This window comes from Pleurodeles waltl, chromosome 9, assembly GCF_031143425.1.
Source record: "Pleurodeles waltl isolate 20211129_DDA chromosome 9, aPleWal1.hap1.20221129, whole genome shotgun sequence".
Classification (NCBI taxonomy): domain Eukaryota; kingdom Metazoa; phylum Chordata; class Amphibia; order Caudata; family Salamandridae; genus Pleurodeles; species Pleurodeles waltl.
In genome coordinates, this window is record NC_090448.1 from 713,953,813 (window position 1) to 713,979,839 (window position 26,027).

The following is a 26,027-nucleotide window of genomic DNA, read 5'->3' on the forward strand; positions in this document are numbered from 1 at the left end:
GGAGTATTTTGGAGCCAAAGGTTGACATTCCTTAGTTGCTCGGATCTGCTGGCTGGCGCCAGGTGTCTGGGTAAAAGTGCGCTACCAAGGCTATGGTATCAGCGCGTAATGGATCACCAATGGTGTGTCCCATTGTAAAAAGTTCTGTAAATAACTTCACACTGGAGGACAGCTCCTAAGAGAAAGGTGTAATTGATCCGTTATCAGGAGGAGGCCGAAGGGTTGGCTTGAGAGAAAAGTGGTAGAATGACTCAGCCTTCACCCCTTGGGCCTAGCAGCCAGTGTGTGCTCCCAGCACCAGAGTCGCAGGCTAGTGCCATACCGTGATGTTAGAGCCCCATTGACTAACCGACTTACACCGGTGCCATGGTTCCCGTTCCTTTGGGGTGCTTGTCATATGTCAAACACAAAATAAATCAGTTTTCTCTTCAAACACATGTTGACTTTTCTGGACACCTGTTTACTTAAATACCACTGTTGGCTTTGTGACCCGGTGAACGTGTCTCAAGCCCAGAAAGCACTGTTCAACTGGGTGGAATGCTGACTAACAGGAATATATTGGTGAAGGTTGCACTTGTTTGACAAATGGAGTCTTTTTATCAGTTTTTTCTCCAGAGATCTGATAGTGCCCTATCCATATCGTCTCTCTCTTTCCTGTAGGTACCCACACGTCAATGTACACAACTTCACAACCAGCTGGAGGGACGGCCTGGCCTTCAACGCCATTGTTCACAAGCACAGGTTGGTGGCCGGATTTTCAAGGCGCAGTAGACCGCATGATGGGGACGGGTGTTTGCAATGATGACTTGATTGGAGGCCACGTGCTAGGAGTGGGACGTTGCAGGATGTATAAAAGACTTTGCAGGAAGAGTGGCTTTTTAGAGAAGGTTATGGTTTTGCCGTTTTTTTGGCATTAAAGAACATGATGTGTGGCATTGCAATGGGAGTGGCAGTGCATATAATGCATGACGTTTGTGAGGTTTGGTGGCAGGGGTGGAAAAATAATTTTAACGGTGGAAATGTTGGCGTTGTTTCTTGGTTCCTGGCACAGCAGGGGTTCTTTAGAGGCCTTGTCCTTGTTCATCAATCTCCCGTTGTGATGTTCCATTTGTTGTCATCACCGGGAGTTTTTGAGGCAAAGTGATGTGCTCCTCTGCCAGGTAGGAGCCTCTCTAGCATTTGACCCTCCCATCCCCTCCCCTTCTCCCGAGTTCACTCTATCTGCTGCAGCGTGGAATCTGCTGAGCTATAAAGCTCGCTGCAGTGGCAGAGTGAAAGGCGCAGCCATCTTTGATGTTTGAATGTGGCTGCACTTCTGTTTGTTCTGGCCACTGTTAGTGTGTCATTCACATCGGTCACCACATCCATACATTTAGATCTTTCGGATATATTTCCCAATTGCCCATTTCTATGTAACATCACTTTTTTAATTATAAGAATCGTTAAAACTCCTGAGTGTTTGTTCATGTTCATTTACCATAACATCAATTACTGTTGTGTGTTTAACCAAAATGGTGTTTATATTCCATTTTAAGTCTGCCAAAGAGAAAGCTTTAGTTGTTGCCAGCTTTATGCAAGCAAAACCCTGCGTTATACAAAACATACATATATGTATACATGTATAGAGATGCTTTGGTTCACTCCTCTATTCACTTGTCATTCACATTATGCTTCTGTTAAATGGGAAATACCAACACGTAATTTTCAGCGCTAGGAAGTCGAAAGAGCACATGCGGCACAAAATACACGTGGTTCCAGTTCTCTAAGCCGCTGGTTGCTCTCCTCCGCGCGCACTGCCTATTCTAGGCCAATAGTTTTAATTGATCCGCAGGGATATGTCCTCCCTCGACGGCCTCCAGCGTTAATTGGAGCGTCACAGTGAAGAGATTGATTGTTCTTTTACTGGCGCGAAAGTCGAGGCCGTGTGAAACTTTTAGGGCTATTCTGACAGGAGCTGCCCTCGAGGTGGTGGTTCTACTCAAACCCCTCCACAAATATACCGGCACAGTAGTGCAAGTGCACGGAGTGTGCGTCCCTGCACCCCCTGAAGACCCTAAAGCCTACGCACCGGAAGTGTCCAGGAACCTGCTTCTCCCAAATGACCATTACCGGACTGGGGGACAGCTTGACATATCGCTTCTCTTAACTTCACACAGTACTCCTGTGTCTTGCTCACCCACCAGTAATGGCGAACCCAACATCCCCATGAGACCTGATTGTTGGCGGTGGGAGACATTTATTGCATCTCGCACATTTATCTGGATACTTGTGTGCAGTGCAGTGTTATGTCCGCTATTTTGAAGTTATTGTTTTGCATTATTGGACGTTGCTTTCATAAATCTCCCAGTTTCCACTAAAAATTCTGTTTAAATGTTACATTTGTAGGAAGTGCTGTTCTTAACCGGTGGTGGGCAGATAAAGAGATGATTTAGTTCTAAAGATGTGTCACGGTTTTGAGTGTTCTGTATTTCATGCACTGTATTGTCCACCATGAACCCTATTTTCACCCTCTCCTTTCACTCTCGCATCTGCCATCCACCTCCAGACCAGACCTGATTGAGTTTGACACCCTGAAGAAGTCCAACGCTCACTACAACCTGCAGAATGCGTTCAACGTGGCCGAGAAAGAATTGGGCCTCACCAAACTCCTGGACCCTGAGGGTGAGCTCAGCACACCACAAACGAATGAAAGGGAGCCTCCCACTGAGTACAGGGGACAAAGCTCAGCTCAGGGCACATGTTATAGGTGATGATCCATCAGATGAAAGATGGAGGGCCCTAATGCACTGTTGTTTATGGGGGGTGGGGGTGGTTTACCACTGGCATTGTGGACGTCTTTCTGTGACCTGGAAGTAGCCTTCTTAATATCACACCCTACGTTAATGGGGGTGGGGAGATAACCCTACGATCTGTCATATTTGGAGAGCTGGAGCTACACTACATAGAACCTTGGGTGTTGATTTTAGTAAGTGGGTGAAAGTCTGTAGGCCTTGGGTGCTAGTTAAGTTTATGAATACCAGACTTACAGCTTCGGTGATAAGTAAAATACTTTTCACTTATGATGGCCACCGGCATGATTTATAAACAAAAGACTGGATGTAGAACTTTGTTTGGTATTTGTAGGGGTGATGGTGGAACTAAGGTTCTAGAATGTCGGGTTTTATGTGGGTGAGGATTGATGATCAGATTTTGAAACCCAAAATCAGGACATTCCACAAATGTAGAAGCAGGACTACAATTTTGCATTGACCAAGAGGCACTGAAAGACTTAACATCGCTCAGCAACACAGAACACAAGAACAGTGGCTCACTAAGGGAAATTTAATGCATGTTTTACTCTCAGCATCATCTATGTTAATCAAAATGCATTTCTGCTTGAGGCTCTTAACTACTTCTGAACACTTAAAATCTTGCTTCCATCTCTGTTCCGTCAACACTCTCTGAAAACCAGGACTGCAAATAAATTTAAAGAAATTAGCATGTAAGGATGATATAAAAAAACAGCACAGTCTGGGTAAAATTCAGGACACTCTGTTATCCTAGTTAGTGTAGGAGAGTGCAATACTTAAAATCGTGAGTGAGGAAATATAATATTTGTAGTAATTTCAGAGAAGGCTACTTTCAGCAGACTTCCTACTTAAAATTTGTAACTGGTTATTTTGAGCAAGGGTCATTTTTTTTTTTTTTTTTTTTTTTTTTCTTTTGGTCCTAGCTACAGCTTCCCGATGTAATATCAATGGGAGCCTCTTCCCTCTACGTCCAATCAGCGACGTTGCCACCCAAATGAATGTAGTTACATTATACAAGGCCCCCTGGAATTATGCGATTTTTGCGGCTGCAGCGTTTTCACCATAAAGGATTTGCTCGATTTGGCATGTAATCCATCATCTGCAGATTTTAACAAAAAATGTTTCTAACTCGAACGGACCAAAAGTTACCTAAAAATTCAGCTTCGTGTGTTGGCGCACTGTGGAGGGCCCGTGGGAAAGGTTGCCCGTCACCTTTTTGTTGCTTATTGATGTATTAGGGTGTTAAACTGGTTTTATTAAGGTGATACCTTTGCCCAGACAGTCTTGCTGTGTAAAAATGACACAATAATGAAGTAATGATCGCACAAAACCTGACGCATTACAGCTCATATATGTTGCCGAATAATTTAGTCAACCCTGTCACAATTGTGGTCCTCCCTTGCCGGATAATTCCAGTGGGCCCTGCATTATACCAATGCCAATCGGACCTGAGACAAAAGAGATGGATCAGATAGTTGAAAGTACCGTGATAAACACATTCTCGAGATTTTTTTTGTACCGTGTTTGTGTTTGCTAGTTAATGCTGCCCCTTTGTGGTCAAAGCGCTGAAATGTATTTTTAGGGCGTCGAGTAGCGCATTTCTTCGCACTGATTGCTTCGGTTTAATCTTGGTGATATTCATTTAACTAAAAGTGGAAGCCAGGGTTGCCACCTCTGCACCACAATGCACGGGTCACACTTACAACACAAAGGCGGAATTTAAGAGATGCTGCCTTGGGATCATTTTTGCAAAATGTAACAAAAACATTTCTTTCTTTCATTCTCATGACTCAGTAAATTAGTGCTGCGTCGGACAAAAACAGTCTTCATAGTAAGTCAAAGATATTCAATTACCCTTAATATAATTTTTTTGTGGTAGTGTATAAACACATTTTTATTAAATGCGCCAGCAGTGGAGCCTTATTCCTCTGCCCATTAGCCATGGAACCCAGCACTGATACATTATCTAGGGCATTGCCTGCTTCCTTAATGTATACACCTACCAACCTGCCCTTAATTCACCTCGCCATCCCCCTTGCCCCAAACACAATGTGTGGTGTCAGCATTGAAAGTCCCTTTGCTTGAAACATGCAGCTTTCTTGGCATCGGCCTTGAAATAACGTTTCCAGTCATTATTTGACTCCTACCTATAAGCAACAAGATACGACCATCAGCCGGCACCATGAATCGGAGAGTTAAAAGCTAACTGCTGATTCTGTGATCTCCAGGTCCTGAGATCTTTCCAGTCCGAATCGGTTTTCCATCCTTCGAGTGTCGGTAAATTAAGAACCTTTACAGTGGAGAGTAATAATACATCTTATACAGAACACTTAAGAGATGGCACCGCATGAATCACATTATAAAGGTCAACTTCGTCATCCATTAAACGACTTTCTCCATCAGCCATGAAATGACCATTTCTCGAGCTATTGCTTTCTCCACTGATCACCAGTGGACCAACCACACCAGTTATAAAATTACCCTTTATATTATGTATGAAAGAAGCTCTTTCCAATATCAGTGAAAATATACCCAACGATGGCCATAGAATCCCAGTCCCATAATGCATAAATCAACCCCCAATATCCCAACAACAGCGCTAAAATGACACATCCTTCTGTTGTGAAAGGATCCAAGATCATCCATTGATTGACCCCATCAGTTGACCACTCCATCAGCTGTGAAATTACCCTCACCAGCCTTAGATTGTACCTCCGTCACCTCCCTGACCTGCCGCACCAGTAGTAACATTTCTCTTGTTTCAAGTGTGAAATCCCCTACCGTCTACTTCCTTTTACTAAGAATCAGTAAGTCTACAGAAGAAAAAGGTAAACTAGTCGTTTGAAGATGACTGTTTTCTGCTTCCGGTCTCCCTTGCTGCCTCGTTCTGTTCAGATTGCCAAAGTCACCAGCTTGAGCCTATTTGAAGCTCTGATGGAAACATCTGGACAGATGAATACTTTAACCAGATCACTTCTGACAAATGGCCTTCTTGCATGAATGTGTCTATTGCCATCACTGATAGGATATTTTCCTCAGTGATGTACATAAAGCAGCAGAGCAGCCTCCCACGCCTCTACACTTCCTGATCTGTGGGTCCACTGCCCCCCCTTCGCAACCTCTGGTTGTGCTCCTTTTGTTTGAGGGTGCCTCAGTAAGCCAGTTAACAGGACTGAATGACTCCACTGATTATTTAAAAAGTCTGTAGCCAGTATAGATTTTCACAATCTTGCTCCTAATGTATAAGGAGAGTCCCAGCTCCCACTGGGGCAGTGCACTGAAACTATTCACCCTCCTCCCGCCCCACTTAAAATACAAGACCTCAGTTTGTCTCCCATGACTCTCGATGTGCAGCTCTGTTACTACCAAACTAGAATAGCCCAAAATAAATGCCACCGCTTGCACAGGTGATAGCTACAGGCACCCAAACCCATGAAAAGGCTTACAAAATACTCACATCCCATATTAATTAGATTGTGGCCTTTTTGTGTATTCAGTATCCCCTTCCTCACAAAAGATGGAGGGTCTTAACTTGCCACGTCTTTAATCTGAAAGTCTCCAGGTTTGTTACCTCTTACATTAAAGACCTAACATATCGCTTTGAGTGAAATCGTCTTAGCTTGTCAGCTTTTAGAATAGGAACTACATACATTTATCATCCTCTGGATATCAATATCACATGCTTGAGTTTTTTTGACAGAAGTTACACCGCCATGGCTGTTTATGATTTGAGGATGAGCAGCTCTGAAGTGAGTCTAGTGTGCCAGCCTCCCTCCAGTAGCCGTAGTACTGATCTAAATGCGTTCTTGCGTAGCTGAGTCAACAGGAGTGCTCCGACCTAATGCTGTCTGTCCCCGAGACCGTTTCTGATCTCTTCCCACTTCTGCTGCGTTCCGATCTAGTCATATGCTTTCACTCTGGCGTCAGCCAAGACCTTTTGATTTCAGTAAAAGTATATGTATAGTATATTTTCTTATAGGGGTTTTCAGCCAGCGCTCTTTGGCCTGTTATTGTCATTCACATTTTCTTCTACCGGCTGCAGCATAGAGCATGGGCCAAATGGGTCAGGCTGCTTCAGCCATTGATTAACTTCACTGTGAGCGATGAAACTGCGCCCTTCCACAAGGAACGCACCCAAACTCATTCACACCCAGTGCCAGGGGCGACTGTATCAATGTGTTTTTGAGACCAGAAAATATTTTTGCTTATTTTTACCATTTTTTTTTTTGTTAATGTTCGCAAGTGGAACAATAGCTCCAACTGTGTTTCACATATAAAAAAAAATCATGGCAAAACAAAGCTATCGCTGCCAAAGCCAAAAGCCTGGTAGCCACCGCAAGACTGATTGTCTTTGCTGTTTTCTTTTTGCATCGTTTCACTTTGATCAAAGCCTTTTGAGTTTAAAAATATTACGACTTTGCCTGTTTTTGTAAACATTTTTTTTTTTTTTTTTTTTTTTTTTTACAGACGTCAATGTGGACCAGCCAGACGAGAAGTCCATCATCACCTATGTGGCTACCTACTATCACTACTTCTCCAAGATGAAAGCTTTGGCCGTGGAGGGCAAGCGTATCGGAAAGGTGAGGATGCCCTATTACTCCACGTGGGATGTCAACATTACTAACTGGTTTATTTGTGCAAAGAGTAGCAATGACTTGCCCACAGGAGACTGCGCATCATACAGTGGAGAGGATGAGCACGCGTGCAGATATGGATGTTGACAGTATGTCTGAAAAGCATCTGATCGAGTGCAGGGAACCCAAGGCGTGTCACAGTTCTTCCCTAATCCTGCGACTTTTGTCAGTTAATTCATAATATGGTGAATGAAGAACATGGTTTCAGTCTATACTAAATGAAAACCAGACCAACCAAAGTCAGTTAAGTTTTCATGTTAAGTGCTTCCGGATGGATACAGGTCACAATAACACACGGTCCAATGCAAGTTGAAGGGGGTGGCACTTGACAGTATATTTACAAGAATTGGATCTGTTGTACTCGCAGACAACAATCCCCGTGGGAGCGTTCAGTGCCATGCATCCAACAGAACAAGCAGGTTATGTTTTATGCTGCATTGATAGGCATCCAAGTGAGGCCGCAACCCTCAGACAAGGGCCTTGTTGGGCCACCTTGAGAAGGTGGCTCGGTCAGTGGGCTTGATTTCTTCAGAAAGAGCATTTACACATGCTGATATCAGGAATTTTCAGGTTATCCATTTAGCCACAGTAAAATAGATGGATTCTGTGCCATTGTCCAAAGCTAGAATGAAATAGTTTAATCGGGGGTCACTGTAAAGATGTTATTTTTGTGCTAGAACAGTGAAGGTGTAGATTAGTTTCTAGGCAAGGCCCTTAGAGTCACAAAACATTTATAAACTTTAATTTGGGAGCGTTCTTTGAGGGTATTTATGGCACAGGTTGGTATTATATTTTTCCTAAACAACCCGTGGGCCTTGATACACAATATCATTCTAGTCACTGTATTTGGAGTCATTGTTCAAATTTTTTGCACAATAATTGGCTAAGGTTACACAAGTATAGTTTTGCTAATCTCTTGCGGTATCCACCAAATCACCATTTGGAAATTTCTAAGATCCTGATACTCTGAATAAAGGGAAACTCAACAGGCATTTCCTCTTCTTTAATGATATTTAGTCAACTAATACTTAAAACCTCCACGAGCTCTAACAATGCATGAATAAAAAGCAAAGTTTGATATTAATCACTATTTATAGAGTACTTTGCTGCACAGGTGAGCAGACAAGAACATTACCATACCCGTAACATAAACTGATACACTATATATGATTTGTCTGACAATATGTGACGTCAGTCCATGGATCGAGACAGCGGATGTGTTTAGGGCTGCCCAACCCGTTACGTCTCACTTAGGCAAGTGGTCTCAAAGAGTATTCGACATAATGGCTGATGTACAGCAGTGTTAGCAAAGGTTATGCAGCTCGCGGGGAGACAATTCAAATTACTTCTTTTCTATGGATCATATGAGCTATTAATTGACGCATAGTTGGCTTTACGTAAAGCAGGAGATTTCTGGAGATCCAATGACTTTGAAAGAACAGAAGAATCAGTCCTGTGGTTCTATTAGGGCCAAAGCTGTTGACAAATGTTTTTTTTGATATAAGATAGACTGCTGGATGTGGTTTTCTCTTTTGGAGTGACTCCCCTAAAAAGGGTGAGTTCTGTCCCTCAGATTTATGTTTGTGCTGCCAAGGATTTGTAATAAAGTAGATATGACCCAAGCAAGGGCACGGTTTTAACTGTTGAACATGGTGTACTTAATGTGACACTTTATCTGTTGCTGCTATGGAATGTGCATAGTGGATGGAGGGCCCACCATACTGTTGGGGACACTATAAGGTGGGACAGTGACCCAAGAATTTTATATAAGGGCAGCGAAAGCGAAGAGGGTCTGCTCCATGTTTTTTTAGGTCTCGGCTAGGCAGCGCATGCGCTTCCTCGAAGAGATGTGTAGTGTTCAGCCTGTGGGCTTCAGTCCACCCAATTTGCTTGCTCCATCGTCCCTCTCAAGTCCTTTGTCCCCATTTGTACATGGCATAAATACGTCATGCCGCTCTGGTGTTTCACCCTCCCTCCAGAGCATGGCCAAGTACATGTAAACAGTCTTATGTCCTATTTTGCCACTTTTTTCCTTTGTCTTGTAGCTCTTCATACGGTGCTCGTGCTTTCAGTTTACTCCTTATTTATCTTTTCTTTTCCAGTACAGTTTTATATGGCAGCAACACCACCCTACTGTATTATTAGAGTGTTTTACATAAGCACCAGTTACTTTACACAAGGACACAGTTGTTTTGTAGGAACAGGGAGATCAAGTGATCTGCCCAAGATCACAGGATGTTGTGCCGACACCCAAACCCGGTTCCCCAGCTCCATAGTCCGCAGCTCTGGCAGTAACGCACGTCCTCTCTTCCTGTCCTGAACCTCCGGTGTAGCTTTCCGAGTTACCTCTCCCCCACCCGCCGTAGGTTTATACATCTTCGCCATTGGCTCATTTGTGTTTTATTTATATTTCTCCCTGAGGCCGGCTGCTGTGTTCTCCGTGTCACCTGGTCCTGCCCTCCAGAGCTTCACATGGATGGTCACTTCCCTTACAGTCTGCCTCCTGTGCTGAAGCACCCTGGCACTTGTTAGCACGCCTAGTCCTTAGTAAGTAAATTTACAAGGGGACGCGTATAGGTCGATGAACCTTTTGATTCGCATGGAGTTTCCTAGCGATGTAGTAATCGATGACCATCAATAATCAATGCACAAAACAATAAGTAATAAGCAAAGACATTAATCATCAGTGAATAGTGTCGACATCCCATGAATAACCACAGCTCAATTATATGTTTTATCAATTTTTATTTCCCTATTTGTTACAATACTAATGCATAAGGTTAATTCAAACTTTATTCAATCCACTCAAGATTAATTCATTAGTGACCACCAATAACATAATCTAATCAGAACTTTAGAAAACATATGTACTAATGCCTCGACATAAGCCAAATACGAAGAATAGGTTAACATGGGTAGCAGAGTTCAGCAAATCAGTCCATCAATCATTGTCACCGTATATATGTCAATGTCTCAGAATCAGAACTCTACCTAGCACATATTAGCATTAGCATGTGGGATTTCATGTGAAAACAATTTGGAACATGAATTTGGAAAAACATCCAGCTACGAGAAAAACTATTAAACAGCTCAGTTGGTACCTAGAAAGAAAAGACACAAAAGTTAATCAGTCACATTGTCATAGCTACCTATCCACGGTATGGATCAGCAACAAAGTCAGTCTTCGTCTTCAGGGCATCAATCGATCAGCATCGCATCAGGCTCTTAAGAGCTTGAGCCCAATGACAGAATCTTGAATCTCTTCTCCCCCAATATCGCATCAGTTTCGGAATACGTTCTCTCCCTGATCATCTGAGTCTAACGTCTCCCAACAGTTCTGAAGTTTTTCCCCCTTGTCATGACATTATATTAAAGTTGCCCAGTCCATCCTCTAATTCCTAATTGGTAAATTAATCAACATATATGACGCTAGCCAATAACTTTTATTTTACAAATCTATGAATTCTAATATTTCGCCGTTCTCAGGGTGTCGATTGGTTCACTGTATGATGTCCTCATCATCCGGCTCATCAGGTATAAAAAATGTTGCATCTTCTCCAGTCAGTGTCTCTATTGTTCGAGTCCTGGGAAAGTACATCTCGTCTGCTTTACACTGAATTGGATACATACTCTAGTTCCTCATCTCCTGTCCGTCTGTTCATTGCAGAAAATTCTAGCTAAGAAGATTTTATAAATGCGAGTAGTTCAAGGTCAGTGCAACACATCAGCTTCTCTACATTGCATGATTATTCAGCTTCTGCATGAGGCCTGGCAAAACTAGGCCACAACTTCGGCTAAGTTAGCTCCACAATATAATGCAAAACATACGTCATATCTCTCAGTATGACATATTACTACATTATAATTACGCATTTTCAACATTTTCACATATTTTTTGTCATTTTAGTATAATCGTGAATTTTGGTAGCCACTCTTCGTGGGCACATTTTCAAACTTGCAAATTATTTTTCTACATTAATTTTCTCTACAATTTATTTTTATTATTCAAAATGCATAAACACTCATTAATAATTTTAATTAACATATCCGCTTCAGCACACTCCATGCCCTCTGAGGAGCACTTGGTTTACCTTTCCATTTTTGTCGAATGGGACGTCCTGGTCTCCGGCAGACAGGTCCTGCTCCGGGCCTCCTTCCTCAGGGTCTAATAGCGCAGGGCAGACAGCTTCGTAGTCCAGGTAGGGGGTTGTTGAAAGAATGCTCTGCCATCTTGGACTCACCCCTGAACTGCAGCTGCAGCTTCAGCCTCTTGGACATATTCTCCCATCTCATGGGGATCCGGTGGGACAAACTAATGCGCAATGCCAGCAGGACAGGGAACAATCGAGGAGCCTCTTTACGCTGGACTGATGTGATATATAGGGGATATTGGAGTCTATCCACTTATGTAAGACAATAACATTGACAACGCCAATAGCTCTCGAATTGCCGAGACCTATAGGCTTTGCCAATGCTTGTTTTGCCTTTACACCTACACACCAATACACATTTAAAGGGATGCTGCGCTTGTGACTCCATGTTCGTGGCTGATTCCCATGAAGTTGTGTGCGTCCATGAGGTGTCTTTTCATACATAGGCATTCATGGCAGAGGGTGTAAACTCCATTTCATACACTGGAGCAGAGTCCATTACTTTACATGGGGTGTTTTGCCAGCCTACGCAGCAACTGCAATTGCCAGCCTACGCAGCAATTTTACAGCATTTCTGTAAAATGAAAGTAAGCTAGTGATAATGAAGACGCTTACAAAAAGGGAAAGGTAAGCCACATGGAATGGAAGAAGCAAATCATAACCAATAATGTGTGATGTAGCAACGGAAAAGCTAAGCAAGACAAAAATGCAGGAAGATTTTTACCTTGGAGTAGTACCAGCAAACACAGTTTACCACTGATCAACTGAGCAACTGCTTTTGTAAGCAGAGATCATGAGGAATATCTGAAAAGGGCATTTTTGGGAAGATGGGTTTTGGAGAAGTGCACAGGAGAGCCTCGTAACCAATCCACAGACAAAAAGCTTAGCGCATGGGAGTGTTTTGAACGTAATTCACTGATACAGCATGCAGTGTAATAGATGTTATTCAGTGTTCTCTGTGATGAGGTAGGACTAAGACATTAAAATACTAGACTCTGAAGAGAATCATGACAACACTTTGAGTGGCGCATCAGTCCCATTGCTGGGCACTTTCTGACCTCTGGTTCTTTTGATGTACTTTTTATGAAAAGTCCAGAAGTTAAGAAGAAACTAGACCCAGAACATTTTGTGAGCCGGAATTAACACTCCTCTGCCCCTTCTTCTGGTCTGTTGTGTAACTTTAAATGGTGTGTGCGATGCCAGTCACAGTAAGAAATCTCTTATCAAGGTAAAATGCTTGTGGTACTATCTCTGGGTGACTAAAGTTTGACTAGTTGTGAGCCCATTTGGTGAAAGTAGTCCTCCACTAGGGGAAGTTAATAGAATGGGCGAGGTTAGGAATATTGAATAAATACACAAACATATTGGAGAAGCATGACCTTTGTGAGATGGGTGGCTATGCAGTGGGGAGAGCGGGTCGTGAGTGTTGGGGTAGAGGTCTTTGGGACATAGATGAAGCCATTTTATTCACTCTGATAACTTCCCTCATATGTGATAAATTGAGGTATGACATCATCATGGTTTACATAGACGAGAGAAAAGTTTAAAAAAAGAACTGTGGATATGAATATTTTACTAACATAGTAAAAAACAAGGTCCTCACAGTTCTGTCATACGGGCAGTGTCGCAGACATGAAAAAGAGAACAGTGCCTCAATGAACCTCAAATTCAGTGCACACTGGACTTTACGCACAAAGGTACACGATTTCTGACTTCACTTTATCTATCTCCCAAATTTTCTTCTTCTGGAACCGTTGCCTAAAAGGGCAACTGTCCACTAGATTTGCAGAGAGCTGCAGCAGTTACTATAAAGTGGCAAAACATTGAAATTTATGAAATACGTCACAGCCTTAACATATTGCGTAGATTCTAAACATAACCTGATACCTTTTGGATAACATCAGCGTTCTAATTTTGCAGATAAAAAGCTTCAGTGGCACAGGACAGCCTCCTTGGCGTCCTTAAACATGATTACCTCTAGGGAGCGGCAAGGAGCTTCATCTGTTTAACTGTTTACCTGATACTAAAAAAAACATGTCTTAAGCAGGATATAACACCCATCAGAATCCAGAGCATGTTTCCCGGAAATTCTGATTCATGTTGGCTCTGTGGCTCAGAGAAGGGCTCGTCCCTCTTCACAAATGGTGGGAATAAAAGAAGATCAAAGTCTTTTGTAAAGAGATACTCAGCCGTATAGACAAATTTACAGGATAAACAACGTCCAGAAACCCATCAGTGGTGCTACTGAATATGTGGGGTGACAGTGATAGTTTGGTTCGGACGTCAAACAGACTACACATGCATCATACCACTGCTCTAGAAAAACAAAATCAGAACCCTGTCTGGTAGCCTTATAGGTTTGGAATCTATGGCAACATTAGTGGTAGAAACATTGTCTTATAGTTTACTGAACACAAACTAAAAAACATGACAGGAGTACACAAGCTCAAGAGGAGCAATGTGGTATAGTCCAACCAGTCTAGAAAATGCAGAAAATGTGGATGTGATATACTATTCATATTTGCAAACCAGGGATGTGCAATATGCACACCGACTGGTTTACACATGTGAATGAAGTTTGGTATGTGACCTGTATAGTTATAAACAGCATAAAAAATTGTTCATTCACGAGAAGTCGCAAAATAACCTGTCTAATTACCATTATTTGACAGGTCTCTATTTGTGACCCCTTGTGACTGGCTGTGCATGCAGGGATGAAAGCTTACAAGGGACAACAGACCACCATACTTGTATTTCCAGTCCCAAATGGAGAACATTATGTTCGATGGCATCTGTCGCTGTAGATACGCATGTTCTGCAATAGCTCGCCATCTGGTGTTGGGCCGGAGTGTTACAAGTTGTTTTTCTTCGAAGAAGTCTTTCGAGTCACGGGACCGAGTGACTCCTCCTTTTGTCTCCATTGCGCATGGGCGTCGACTCCATCTTCGATTGTTTTTTTTCCGCCATCGGGTTCGGACGTGTTCCTGTCGCTCCGAGTTTCGGAACGGAAAATTAGCTAATTTCGGAAGATTTTCGTCGGTATTGTTGCGTTCGGGATCGGCGTACTTAGATTCCACACCGCATCGAAGATCGAAGAGCTCCGGTGCCCTTCGGGGTAGTTTTTCGATCCTCCGTCGGGGCCTGGTCGGCCCGACCGCGTGCTGAAGAACGCCGATGGAACGGACCCCGTTCCGTTTCTGCCCCAAATGCCACAATAAATACCCCTACACAGACCAACACTTGGTCTGCAACCTGTGCCTGTCACCTGAGCACAGCGAAGACACCTGCGAGGCCTGTCGTGCGTTCCGGTCCCGAAAAACACTCCGAGACCGTCGAGCCAGAAGACTTCAGATGGCGTCCGCACCGACAGCCCAACGGGAGTTCGAGGAACAGGAAGAGGAAGGTACCTTCTCGATCCAAGACTCAGACTCCGAAGGATTCGACGATACACAAACCGTGAGTAAGACGTCGAAATCCACTCAGAGGAACATTTACAAGGCCCAGGGGACGCCACTGCCACCAGGCCATGGCTCGACCCATAAATTCGGTGACCGACCGTCGGCACCGAAAAAGGCCCAAACAGTGCCGAGATCGTCCGACTCCGGTCGAGACACCGGCACGCAGCCTTCTCGGGACCGAGAAAGTGCTGGAGACAAGCCTCGACACCGAGATGCCGGTGTGGACACGGCTCGACGCCGAGACAGCGGCACCGAAACAGATCGACGCCGAGAGGTTTCGGCCCCGAAAAGGAAAAAAGTCACCTCGGAGCCGAAAAAACACGCAGACAAAGTTTCGATGCCGAAACAAACTGCAAGCGACCCAGCTTCAGGCTCTTATACAGAAGAGCACTCGCTAACCTCCCAAATGCAGAAGCATAGGTTTGAGGAAGAGCTACAAGCAACTGATGTGGACCATACGCAAAAGCGTATCTTCATTCAGCAGGGGACAGGAAAAATAAGCACCCTTCCCCCCATTAGGAGAAAGAGAAGGTTGGAGTTCCAGACGGAACAAACACCACAACCAAAAGTGGTGAAAAGAGTTACCCCACCACCCTCTCCTCCGCCCGTGATTAACGTTTCACCAGCACAAACTCCATCACACTCCCCAGCTCACACCACCATGAGCCAGGGTGACCAAGATCAGGACGCATGGGACCTATACGACGCCCCAGTGTCAGATAACAGTCCGGAGGCATACCCTACAAAGCCATCTCCACCAGAAGACAGCACCGCGTACTCTCAAGTGGTGGCTAGAGCAGCACAATTTCACAACGTAAGCCTCCACTCAGAACAGGTCGAGGATGATTTCTTATTCAACACACTCTCCTCCACCCACAGCTCATACCAAAGCCTGCCTATGCTCCCTGGTATGCTCCGGCACGCAAAAGACATCTTTAAGGAGCCGGTCAAAAGTAGAGCAATCACACCAAGGGTGGAAAAAAAGTATAAGGCGCCTCCTACGGACCCGGTTTTCATCACTACACAGCTGCCACCAGACTCTGTCGTTGTAGGAGCAGCTAGGAAAAGGGCCAACTCTCACACATCTGGAGATGCACCACCCCCAGATAAAGAAAGCCGCAAGTTCGATGCAGCTGGTAAAAGAGTCGCAGCACAAGCTGCAAACCAGTGGCGCATCGCGAACTCCCAGGCACTACTTGCGCGCTATGACAGAGCCCACTGGGACGAGATGCAACATCTCATTGAACATCTGCCCAAGGACTTACAAAATAGGGCAAAACAAGTGGTTGAGGAGGGACAGACCATCTCCAACAACCAGATACGCTCCTCCATGGACGCTGCAGATACAGCTGCACGGACAATTAATACATCTGTAACTATCAGAAGGCATGCATGGCTCCGAACGTCTGGATTTAAACCAGAGATTCAACAAGCAGTTCTCAATATGCCTTTTAATGAAAAAGAACTGTTCGGTCCAGAAGTGGACACAGCGATTGAGAAACTCAAAAAAGATACGGACACTGCCAAAGCCATGGGCGCACTCTACTCCCCGCAGAGCAGAGGGAATTACAGCACATTCCGTAAAACGCCCTTTCGAGGGGGGTTTCGGGGTCAAAGCACACAAGCCAGCACCTCACAAGCCACACCGTCCAGTTACCAGGGACAGTATAGAGGAGGTTTTCGGGGACAATATAGAGGAGGGCAATTCCCTAGAAATAGAGGAAGATTTCAAAGCCCCAAAACCCCTACTACTAAACAGTGACTCACATGTCACTCACCCCCTCCACACAACACCAGTGGGGGGAAGAATAGGTCATTATTACAAAGCATGGGAGAAAATCACTACAGACACTTGGGTTCTAGCAATTATCCAACATGGTTATTGCATAGAATTTCTACAATTCCCTCCAAACATACCACCAAAAGCACAAAATTTAACAACACACCATTCCAATCTCCTGGAGATAGAAGTGCAGGCACTATTGCAAAAGAATGCAATCGAATTAGTGCCAAACACACAAATAAACACAGGAGTTTACTCACTGTACTTTCTGATACCAAAGAAGGACAAAACACTGAGACCAATCCTAGACCTCAGAGTAGTGAACACTTTCATCAAATCAGACCACTTCCACATGGTCACACTACAAGAAGTATTGCCATTGCTAAAACTACACGACTACATGGCAACTTTAGACCTCAAGGATGCTTATTTCCATATACCAATACACCCATCGCACAGGAAATACCTAAGGTTTGTATTCAAAGGAATACATTACCAATTCAAGGTACTGCCTTTCGGATTAACAACCGCACCAAGAGTCTTTACCAAATGTCTAGCGGTAGTCGCTGCACACATAAGAAGGCAGCAAATACATGTGTTCCCATATTTGGACGACTGGCTAATCAAGGCCCATGCTTTCATACAGTGCTCAAAACACACAAATCAGATCATACAAACCCTCTTCAAACTCGGGTTCACCGTCAACTTTACAAAATCCAACATTCTGCCGCGCAAGGTACAACAATACCTAGGAGCCATAATAGACACATCAAAGGGAGTAGCCACTCCAAGTCCACAAAGAATTCTAAATTTCAACACCATCATACAACGCATGTATCCAACACAAAAGATACAGGCAAAGATGGTATTACAACTCCTAGGCATGATGTCTTCATGCATAGCCATTGTCCCAAACGCAAGACTGCACATGAGGCCCTTACAACAATGCCTAGCATCACAGTGGTCTCAAGCACAGGGTCACCTTCTAGATCTGGTGTTAATAGACCGCCAAACTTACCTCTCGCTTCTGTGGTGGAACAACATAAATTTAAACAAAGGGCGGCCTTTCCAAGACCCAGTGCCACAATACGTAATAACAACAGATGCTTCCATGACAGGGTGGGGAGCACACCTCGATCAACACAGCATACAAGGACAATGGAACGTACATCAAACAAAACTGCATATCAATCACCTAGAACTTCTAGCAGTTTTTCAAGCACTAAAAGCTTTCCAACCAATAATAGTTCACAAATACATTCTCGTCAAAACAGACAACATGACAACAATGTATTATCTAAACAAGCAGGGGGGGACGCACTCCACGCAGTTAAGCCTGCTAGCACAAAAAATTTGGCATTGGGCAATTCACAACCAAATTCGCCTAATAGCACAGTTTATACCAGGGATCAAAAATCAACTCGCAGACAATCTCTCTCGAGATCATCAACAGGTCCACGAATGGGAAATTCACCCCCAAATTCTGAACACTTATTTCAAACTCTGGGGAACACCTCAGATAGACTTGTTTGCGACAAGGGAGAACGCAAAATGCCAAAACTTCGCATCCAGATACCCACACAAACAATCCCAAGGCAATGCCCTATGGATGAACTGGTCAGGGATATTTGCTTACGCTTTTCCTCCTCTCCCTCTCCTTCCTTACCTGGTAAACAAACTCAGTCAAAGCAAACTCAAACTCATATTGATAGCACCAACTTGGGCAAGGCAACCCTGGTACACAACGCTGCTAGACCTATCAGTGGTACCCTGCATCAAATTGCCCAACAGGCCAGATCTGTTGACACAGCACAACCAAAAGATCAGACACCCAGATCCAGCATCGCTGAATCTAGCAATCTGGCTCCTGAAATCCTAGAATTCGGGCACTTACAACTTACCCAAGAATGTATGGAAGTCATAAAACAAGCCAGAAGGCCATCCACCAGGCACTGCTATGCAAGTAAATGGAAGAGGTTTGTTTGCTACTGCCATATTAATCAAATACAACCATTACACACAACTCCAGAACATGTAGTGGGTTACTTGCTTCACTTACAAAAATCTAACCTAGCTTTCTCTTCCATTAAAATACACCTTGCAGCAATATCTGCATACCTGCAGACTACCTATTCAACTTCCCTATATAAGATACCAGTCATTAAAGCATTCATGGAGGGCCTTAGGAGAATTATACCACCAAGAACACTACCTGTTCCTTCATGGAACCTAAATGTTGTCCTAACTAGACTTATGGGTCCACCTTTTGAACCCATGCACTCCTGCGACATACAGTTCCTAACCTGGAAGGTGGCATTTCTCATCGCCATTACTTCCCTAAGAAGAGTAAGCGAGATTCAGGCGTTTACAATACAGGAACCTTTTATACAACTACACAAAAATAAAGTCGTCCTAAGGACCAATCCTAAATTTTTGCCAAAGGTTATTTCACCGTTCCATCTAAATCAAACAGTGGAACTTCCAGTGTTCTTTCCACAGCCAGATACCGTAGCTGAAAGGGCACTACATACATTAGATGTCAAAAGAGCATTGATGTATTACATTGACAGAACAAAAAACATCAGAAAGACTAAACAACTCTTTATTGCATTTCAAAAACCTCATGCAGGAAACCCAATTTCAAAACAAGGTATAGCCAGATGGATAGTTAAATGCATCCAAATCTGCTACCTTAAAGCTAAACGACAGCTGCCCATTACACCAAGGGCACACTCAACCAGAAAGAAAGGTGCTACCATGGCCTTTCTAGGAAACATCCCAATGCAAGAAATATGTAAGGCAGCCACATGGTCTACGCCTCACACATTCACCAAGCACTACTGTGTAGACGTGTTATCCGCACAACAAGCCACAGTAGGTCAAGCTGTATTAAGAACATTATTTCAGACTACTTCCACTCCTACAGGCTGATCCACCGCTTTTGGGGAAATAACTGCTTACTAGTCTATGCAGAACATGCGTATCTACAGCGACAGATGCCATCGAACTGAAAATGTCATTTACCCAGTGTACATCTGTTCGTGGCATCAGTCGCAGTAGATTCGCATGTGCCCACCCGCCTCCCCGGGAGCCTGTAGCAGTTTGGAAGTTACCTTCAATTATTTATATATGTGTCATCTCAACCTTAAATAGGTGCATACTTAGTCACTCCATTGCATGGGCACTATTACTACAATTCAACTCCTACCTCACCCTCTGCGGGGAAAAACAATCGAAGATGGAGTCGACGCCCATGCGCAATGGAGACAAAAGGAGGAGTCACTCGGTCCCGTGACTCGAAAGACTTCTTCGAAGAAAAACAACTTGTAACACTCCGGCCCAACACCAGATGGCGAGCTATTGCAGAACATGCGAATCTACTGCGACTGATGCCACGAACAGATGTACACTGGGTAAGTGACATTTTCATTTTTAAAAGCAGCTCATATTCATTAAAGGACAAGTGTTGCTTTAAAAAAAGGTTTACCGCTTGGGAACACATTGGGGGGAATAGGATGTGGTCCTGTCGACCATTGCCTGTTTCTTCCAAGACTACTTATGCGATGTCCAAAGGTGAAAGACGCCCCCTTTGTGAATCAGTTACCACCCAATTCATTGGCGGTAACTGATCATTGTTTTGTGACCGCATTTTCAGTAACAAACCATTGATACATCCCTTTGCAAGTCTCAGCAGGTGGTGGGGAGAATCGGTTGCCCCTTCCGCACCCCCACTTGTTTGGAATTCAGAAAGGGTTTCAAAAGCTTTTTTACAAGTTCGAAATACTTTGACTAGTGAAAGGTCGTTTGTGCATTGAGAATAGCCCTTTTCAGTATTAGGCTTGTGATTTTGCAATCTCAAGATTTCGTACTGCCAAATGGTTTTATATGTGTGGCCCGATCGCTTTTGTTGGGTCCCAGGTAATTTTTGTTTATTTTCTTTGCAACTCCAGGTGCTGGATTATGCAATTGAAGCGGACCAGCTGATCGAAAAGTATGAGACCTTAGCATCGGATCTTCTACAGTGGATTGAGCAGACCATTCACACTCTGAATGATCGGCAGCTGGCGAACTCGCTTGGCGGAGTGCAGAACCAATTGCAGGCCTTCAACACCTATCGCACTGTGGAGAAACCTCCAAAGTGAGTTTCTAGCATCATTTTCTGTTTGTGTTAAGACATTCTCGAAAGCTGCCACAGTAATATGTGAGACTTGACAAAGGTTGCTTGTCATTGAAGAAGCTGTAACCATATGTGGTTATCATCCGAAACAAAAATAATGTACAAAGTTTATGCTCAAAGCAGTGCACATTCCCCGTTCCAGCATAAGGAAGCAAAAACCAGGATGTGGAGACATGGATGGAAAGAGAGACCCTATTACATGTTAACCATGTTACATACGAGTAAAGGTACTCGGCATAATGTTCTTTGTCCATATGATACCCACTTTGGGCCCGAAGGGACACCTTTGATGTAATGTCATGCATGGGAAAGGGGAATTTAAGACCTTTCAATTGTGATCCTTTTTTGCGTGACATTACTCAAACCCAACTTTCTGACCCTAACAATCTGTTATCTCATCAAAGCATGTATCGACTACAATACAAATGGCTTAATGTAGAAAAATTCCTGTTTTTAGCAAGTAACACCTTGGTTTCCTTCTTTCTGCTCTCCCAGTCTGCCCTACGAAACTATTGTCATTGCCACAGCATACTAGAGATAATTTCCCGCTTTTTCTTTTGTTAATTGTTTTTAATATTCTGGGTGTTGTTTCCTTTTTTGTGGATTTCATCATTCTTCGTCAGCATAGTGGCCACTTTTGCCTTTTTATTCTAAAACTAGAAAAAAGAGGATTACCTCAAGGATGAAATGTTTTGTTAATGATATCTTGCTTAGAATAAACAATGGAGTTGTTCAGCGGACGCTGCAACCATTGTCTATCTTCTGGTTGTGAGGTTAAGAAGTATATGCATTGTCAGACGATCGCTACCAAGATGCTGACACAAAGTCAGATGCCCATAATCTGGTGTTTGTCCTGCGTTTTCTTCCCAGTACCTCATTCCCTCACTCAGTGCTTCTTCCATGAAAATATATTTTCTCACACGAGGTCAGTCAGGATGCTGTAGTGGTCATTTGAGCATTCATGAGCTCACTTGCAATAGAATGCATTTCTCATGCTGTTGATGGTTTCTAACCCGCTCTTACTGATCCTGCTCCCCAGTAATCTGTTGTTGATTGTACTGCACTCAATTGTGGACCAAGATGCCCAGAATCATGGGTGAGGAATAAATATTGGCATCCTCAGATTACACCAAGTGCCTCTCATGCTTTCGAAGGTATGGTAGTTACCAGACTTAATTTAAAAGTTGTGAGCAGCTTGGTTTTCAGTCGTCATTCTGAAGTGCCCATAAAACACAGTAATGTTACTCTACAATGAATTACATCAAACTTATATGACACCCAACAGAAAGCACAGAACATTCCTTACAAGATCAGAGTGCTGCCTGAAATGTCGTGTAGGGACTGCAACCTTTCTGCAGATGACATGGAAATGCTATAAGTGAAAGGACTATTGGACCGCAGCTTGGTGAGGGTGACGACAGTACAGTTAAGGGTGACAATGAAACATTGTCTATTGGGGTTGAAAGTCTGGCCTTATAAAGGTTGAAAAATCAGAAACTGAATTGCCACACTAAGATTACTTTTGCCTGAAAGACGAATAGCCATTCGTTAACTTTTCCCAGTTGCTCCCAGATGCCAGTCTCGATTGAGGACTCGCATGAATGGGCCTTGGCAAGGGAGCAGTAAATCCACGAGGTGAGAGTGGATGAACACATAGTCATAACTGGGGCTACGGGAGGAGATGGTAGAAATCCCGACTGACCATAATGCATTGATGAAGTCTGAGACGGACAGCTTATCGGACAGTGGGAGATCGTCATGAGAAAATCCTGAGTGGGTGGAGTCGAGATTGTTCGAGTGTGGGATGGAAGACAAATAGTTTTTTGCTTGAAACGGAGATGCAAAGATGTGCCAAAAAATGTTTTTTATTTACCTCGTACTGAAAAAAGTTATAATGTAACCAAATTGATTCAACAATGACCACTGACTGATTTACGATATAAAGGCCAAGCTGAGTTTCTTTTGTTCATGTAATATGTTGTTAATTAACAACATGAGAAATGTTTAAAAAATATGATTCTCCAAGCCAGAGGGTACACCAAGTCCTCAGCGTCTGCTTATTTGCCTGCCAAACTCATTTGATCTTACTGATGGTCCTCCACAGCACTGCAGAGGAGTTGCCTTTTTTAAGGATTGCTGTGAAGCGTCAATTGTAGGTTCAGGACATACTGATAACACAGGAAGACTTACTCACAGTTCAAAGCTTTTTCAAAGACCCAGATATTCTCCTAAAGGAAGGTGCATAACTTCTTTGAAAGGAGTTTGGAGGAAGTTTAGCTTCAGTTGAGATTTCAAGAAACAATAAGAAAAGCAAGATCTCGGACAATTAGGACTTCTTGGATCACAGGTCATAGAGAAACTGGGATTAGAAAAATAACTGAATAAATTCACAGTGTCTGCTCTTTCTCTCCCAGTCAGGGAAAATTCCTCTCTCTTTAGATCTATAGGCTATTTAAGGGATGCAGAGGAAAATTACTTTTTCCCAAATTTGTGGATTGTGGTCGTGACTACTAGTTCAGGTTGAATGTTTCTGTCTGCATTAGGGCACTCTGCTGCAGTCCTTTCAGTACGGGTTACTCTAAGGAGAGTAGCAAGCGCACTGCATGGGTATTCATATTAAATGGCAGAAGACCTCAGTACAGTGAATATCCTAATATTTAGCATTGTTAACTACCCTAGTGTATTAACAGTCCTATTGTATTGTTGGTCCTGGAATCTTCCAGTGCCTTCTCCTGCAGTCAGAAGCTGGAACAGGTTGCTGTAAACATCAGTAAGTTGGTGCTCTACTGTTCTCTATTGAGAGCAAAAGGTCTGTAAACAAAGTTTCTCACTATTGTGTGTTGAAGGGAAGCCCATTGAAAAGCATTTAAAGGCAGCTGGTGGCCGAAGACCAATAACGCTCAAAAGGGCTAGTGCCATTAAAACATTGATTTCACCTTCAAGGACGAGTTACCCTTCAAACTAATACTACTTAAGGCTAAAATATTTCCCCCCTCTATTTATATGGTCATCACAGCTGAAATAACATTTAGAAAAGCAGGCTAGATGTCGATGAAGCAGTATTGAGGACTAGACTTTTGCATTTTGACAGATAACCCTCTAGGTAGTGACTTGACTGTCTATCATGTATTTGATCCATGAAAAGGAGAAGTGAATGAGTGATATGACAATAAACGGACAGGCCACAGTATTTGCTCATTGTTTTATTTAGAGTTGTGTGAAATTGCCCTTGTTCTTATTTTTCGTTATGTTTCTTGAACTTGACCGAGTCTACAAGAGTGAACGAAAAGTTGCAGAGCGGAAACATCTGCTTGACGTGGGTTTGCAAAAGAAAATTATTTAAAAGCTCCTCTTTAAAAGGAAAACCATCTCACAGAATACCTTACTTGTATAGAATCTCGCTAACAGGATATGTTGGGGAAACTCGTCATACTAAGCAAACTTCATCCAACTTGAGAGAGAAGTTTAAAGTCTTTGTTCCACTGTACAGTCGTATAATATTAGTATTGCTATTTCAGTCACTCAGCTAATTTATGATACATCACGCAGGAAAAAGGTAAAATACAAAATACAGTACACATGTATACGTTGTATGCTAGGAGGAAAATGGATATTAAAAAATAACTTGCATTTAATCTGGCAGGTTCACAGAAAAAGGTAACCTGGAAGTACTGCTCTTCACCATCCAGAGTAAAATGAGAGCCAATAACCAGAAAGTGTACACCCCGAGGGAGGGCAAGCTCATCTTTGACATCAATCGAGTAAGTAATGTGCATCTTTGGGAAGCTGGTGGTGTCAGAAAAGGACTGTAAATAAATGTGTCTCACCTGAAAATCTCCAAATATCATTTGTATTTGTTAAAGGTGCATAAGGGCAGCAGTGTATTTCCGTAATTTAATAATGAAGCAATGTTATAGTATGTTTCTACTACAAAAAGCAACTTTGTAGAATAGAGAGATACCCGTAATTGTCGAAGGGCTGTTTACTGCCAAAATATTGCTATGCACTTACATAAATGCATTCAATCTATTTGTTTCATTTAAATGGAAAACTGGTTGAGTAAAATAACGCATTAAAAAAAAATTGCGGTAGAAATTCAGCAGTGTCAGATTATATTTTCTAGTCTCTGCAGACATTTCTCTTGCTTTTTGTTGATGAAGAGACACTGCACAGGGTTAATGTTTAGTGCTGGTAAATAAAGATCAAGGCGCAACTTCTCACCTGTCAAAGATTTATTTAGCTTGGGCCACCTATTACAGCTCTTAACTTAAGACAGAAATGGGTTTTGTCCCATGGCAAATGCCTGGAGAGTCGTCTAAAGATAAAACCCAGAGCAGTCTTTTTCCTTTCCATTTGGATATTGATGATTGTAGAAAACGGGTTGTCGTGGCATAGCTAGCTGTGTGATCAGTAAAAAGAGTGTGCGCTCTTGTCATTCACCTTCTTCCAGTGGCGTTCGTAGGGCTGCAGCGTAGAGTATGACCTGAAGGGTCTAAAAGGAAGTTCTAGAATAGTTTGAGTCTTAAGGCGTTGAGACAAAAAAGGAGAGCACATGCTGCTGTTACCCACACAACTTTCACAACCATATTAGTTGTCATAGGTGTCATGAAGAAGCTTGTTCTGAATGCTTTTTGTGTACATCACTGTTCTCTGCAGGCCTGGGAGAGACTTGAGAAGGCTGAGCACGAAAGGGAGCTGGCACTGCGAAACGAGCTCATTCGTCAGGAAAAACTGGAGCAGCTGGCTGCAAGATTCGACCGAAAGGCAGCAATGAGGGAAACCTGGCTTAGTGAGAATCAACGGCTTGTGTCTCAGGTGAGTCAGAACTTAAATCTGTTACTCAGGTTGGGCTGGAAGGGGCTATATGTGCCTCACATAAACAAAAGTAGGTTTCTCAGTGTCCGATTGATAAGCAGGCCACGGTTTCTAAAGAAGGAATACTGCTGCTCATGTCCCACGCGATTCATATCCTGCTCTATGCATTTCACTTGAATATTATCCTGCTTTATGTGTCTCAAAACATTAATATTCTTCT

At 43.2% G+C, this 26,027-nt stretch overlaps 1 protein-coding gene across 4 annotated transcripts in view; it reads left to right on the forward strand.

The window, feature by feature from the left end:
- The window catches only part of SPTBN2 (spectrin beta, non-erythrocytic 2), an 812,320-nt gene that overhangs the window by 503,894 nt on the left and 282,399 nt on the right, over positions 1-26,027 (forward strand). For all 4 annotated transcript variants that reach the window (XM_069207822.1, XM_069207824.1, XM_069207825.1 and 1 more), the window contains 6 exons: positions 661-741; positions 2,546-2,661; positions 7,257-7,369; positions 20,766-20,953; positions 24,636-24,753; positions 25,649-25,807. In XM_069207822.1, the coding sequence (XP_069063923.1) occupies positions 661-741; positions 2,546-2,661; positions 7,257-7,369; positions 20,766-20,953; positions 24,636-24,753; positions 25,649-25,807 (775 nt within the window). The remainder of the gene's footprint in view (positions 1-660; positions 742-2,545; positions 2,662-7,256; positions 7,370-20,765; positions 20,954-24,635; positions 24,754-25,648; positions 25,808-26,027) is intronic.